Genomic DNA, 3,039 nt, shown 5'->3' on the forward strand with positions numbered 1-3,039 from the left:
TCCAAATTTTGCTACCCTAATCCACATTAATATTCATCTCCATTTTGTTTTATGTCCCTGGTCTTTTTTCCAAAAAACCTGCACAATAATGGATTTGTACAAGGAACCTCAGCTCTTGCTAAGCTTGCAATGCATCTCAGAAGCTCGGGAATGCTGTGGTTTATTAACTTGCAGTGCCACCTAGCACCCGGCCCTCACATTATTCTTTCTGTAGTTTCACAAAGGACAGCTCAAAGCTTTTGCATTAAAAAAAAAAAAGGACAAACTTGTGCTTGCAGTATTTTAAGGACCTAATGCAAAGTTTTGTTTTGAACAGTTAAGTTTTTATTAGCAAAAACAACCCCATGACATCGAGGGCGAAGGACAAGGTGATCTCGTCCTGACCTTATCCCTCCTGACAACACAGCCCAGCACGATCAGAGCTCCTTGGCCAAAGCAGCTTCTCTTCATTCACAGTGTCAACACACCCCAACATTTCAACAGTGCTTTGGCAGCAACACAAAGTCATAAAGTTTTAGTGCTTCCCTTAGAATTTCAAAGTAGAGTTTCTCCCAGTGAACGGAGAAGCCGCATGTTTGGAGTTCAGGAACTAAAGCAAGTCAAAACACAAGATAAGCCTCCAATAATAAGAATGGTTTGGGCTTAGCTATGATTTCATGATCCTTGATTTTTCAGCCTATCTTCAAAGAGTCCAGCACTGCCAAGGACTGCATTTACAGGACAACACATATGCAAAACAACCCTGTAACCAGGGGAAAGATTTTACACCCAACTACTACACACTCAGATTTAGAATCAAGGAGTTTTTCCCTTCTCCCCAAATCCTTGGGATCACCTTGCTTGGAATGACTGAAAGGAATGCCTTTGTCAGCTCAGAGGGATGCGTGACACACCATCCACTTGTGGGTATTACAGAATTACTGCTACTGCTGCCTTTTACGTTTCAGTCTCCTCTTGACATCACAGTACAGACAGAAGAATTCAAACCCCGCTCAGGCATTTCAAACAAGGCCCCCTGGTTTCTTATCCCCAAGACACAAAACCCTCAGAATCCAGACATTGTGACTGAGCTGTGCCTCCACAACCCAACGACTCTTGGGCACACACCACAAACACTAAAGTTTACTTTAAGTCCTGGCCTTCCATGCTTCCATTGTCCTCTAAACTGCAAGATCTGACTCTGTTTTCAAAGTCACTACTGTTCCTTCATGAGACTGCCATTGCTAGAACCATGGCATGGTATAATACAGCTGGGAGTGTGGCTGTTCTCAAATTTATTTTACCAAAATACACCTTTTCAGCTACTAATTATAATGGCACTCTTCCTTTTTTTTTCCTTGGTACAATGTGAAGATTAGTCATGACAGGTGTTTTTTTCCTCCTCAGCAAGTAAAGAAATCCATACCTTAATTAATATAAGGAGATAATTACTATGCTGAGGTGATGAGGCCTCAGGCAGCTCTGTTGAGAAGCTATTTATTTCTCTTTCTTTTCATTCAGTTAAGTACAGACACTCCCCAGATGTGCAGAGCTCTTCATGCCAGCGAATACAACTGGGGAGGTGCAACTGCCACAGCAACAGGGAGAAAACTCAGGAAATAGGTCTTTGTCCTTGCAGAAGGGAAGATAAATATCTAGTTTTTCCTCTCTCACCTCCTCATTATCTCTCAGTCTCTGAAATCTTCTAAGCACTGATAAAAGCATTCTGTTTTACAAACTTTCTGGGGTCAAACTTATGTCTTATTAACAGTTAGCCTCAGTTTCTCTATTCAAGCTGGAGAATCCACTGCTTTGCCATCCAACAAATGAGGATGGACGGCTCTGGAAGTTCTTAACACCCTGGTGCTGTTCTAGTCCATAAATACACAAGGCTTCTACAGAGAACTGAAAGATGTTGACCACCATGGTCTCATTAGTGCTGTCCTGGCACTTCCCTGTGACAGATCAATAGTGCTACAGACCAGCTAGAGATTACCAGTAATTATTTTTTATTCATTTCATGCACTGTTTCAATTTGTTAAGCAGTTTAGAGATTGACCAAAAACAGGACTGCTGTGACTTGTCATTTTCCAGGTTAAAATTGCTAATTAGGAGCTATTCAAATTATGACGTCCACAAGTCAGTAGTTAGGCCAAGTTTTTACTATTAAATCATAACCAAGGCACGCATTTCTTCCCATTTTCATGGATAGATTTACATTTTTATAAAAATAATCAGACAGCTACAAAAATACGCATTTTGGGGGGGGGGGGGAAGGTAACATAAAAAAGCAGCATTGTATTTCTATCTGGTTTTTCCATGTGATTTAGCCATTACACAGAGAAGATGAAACCTTATAGAACTTACTAGGAAAATGTGTGGGTTTTTTCACCATTTAAAATTCTAGTACTGAGGAAATGTTGAGTCAATTTTAGTGGCCCAAGCCATGAGCCCCCCTTTAATATCCTTAGCTAACACAGAACCAAATTCTTTGGCAGGTAACTCCTGCAGAATTTTTACAGCCTTCTGGGAATCATTTCCTAACTTGCAAACAACATATACAGGGAGAGAGGTTTGGTCATCAGTCCTCTGCTTTTCTTCGCAAATTCTTTTTTGTAAATACTGCATAGATTCTTCATTTTTCTCTTCCAGTTTACTCAGAGGGATGTGGACAGCGTGTTCCAGGCAGCAGATATCCACCTCCACCTGCGGGCGGACATCCAGCAGCACGTGAGGGACCTGCTCATCCAGCAGCTCCTTGTACTGGTGCACAGAGATCCTGTCCTGGCTGGGCAGCAGCTGTAAAGTCCTGCACTTGTCCGTGGCAGAGGAACCGCAGAACGCCTCATAATCCTGCAGGCAGGTGATGCTGGGATTGTCCCCGCACACGGCACAGTCCGCTTTCTTCGGCCGCAGCTTGATGTTGCGGAATCTCCCTTCGAGGGCATCGAACATCAGCATGGACTGGTTGAAGGAGGAGCCCATTCCCGAGGCGATCTTCAGCACCTCCAGGGCCTGGATGCAGCCGATGATGCCGGTGACGACGGCCAGCACGCCCGC

General features: G+C 43.3%; 1 protein-coding gene across 1 annotated transcript; it reads right to left on the minus strand.

Moving 5' to 3' along the window:
- Positions 1-1,965: 1,965 nt before the first annotated feature.
- MOCS3 (molybdenum cofactor synthesis 3) lies at positions 1,966-3,030 on the minus strand. Its single transcript, XM_008636518.2, has one exon. The coding sequence runs from the start codon at positions 2,962-2,964 to the stop codon at positions 2,383-2,385; it is 582 nt and encodes a 193-aa protein (XP_008634740.2). The 5' UTR covers positions 2,965-3,030; the 3' UTR covers positions 1,966-2,382.
- Positions 3,031-3,039: the final 9 nt, after the last annotated feature.

Source organism: Corvus brachyrhynchos, unplaced genomic scaffold, assembly GCF_000691975.1.
Source record: "Corvus brachyrhynchos isolate BGI_N302 unplaced genomic scaffold, ASM69197v1 scaffold10, whole genome shotgun sequence".
In the NCBI taxonomy this organism is placed as follows: domain Eukaryota; kingdom Metazoa; phylum Chordata; class Aves; order Passeriformes; family Corvidae; genus Corvus; species Corvus brachyrhynchos.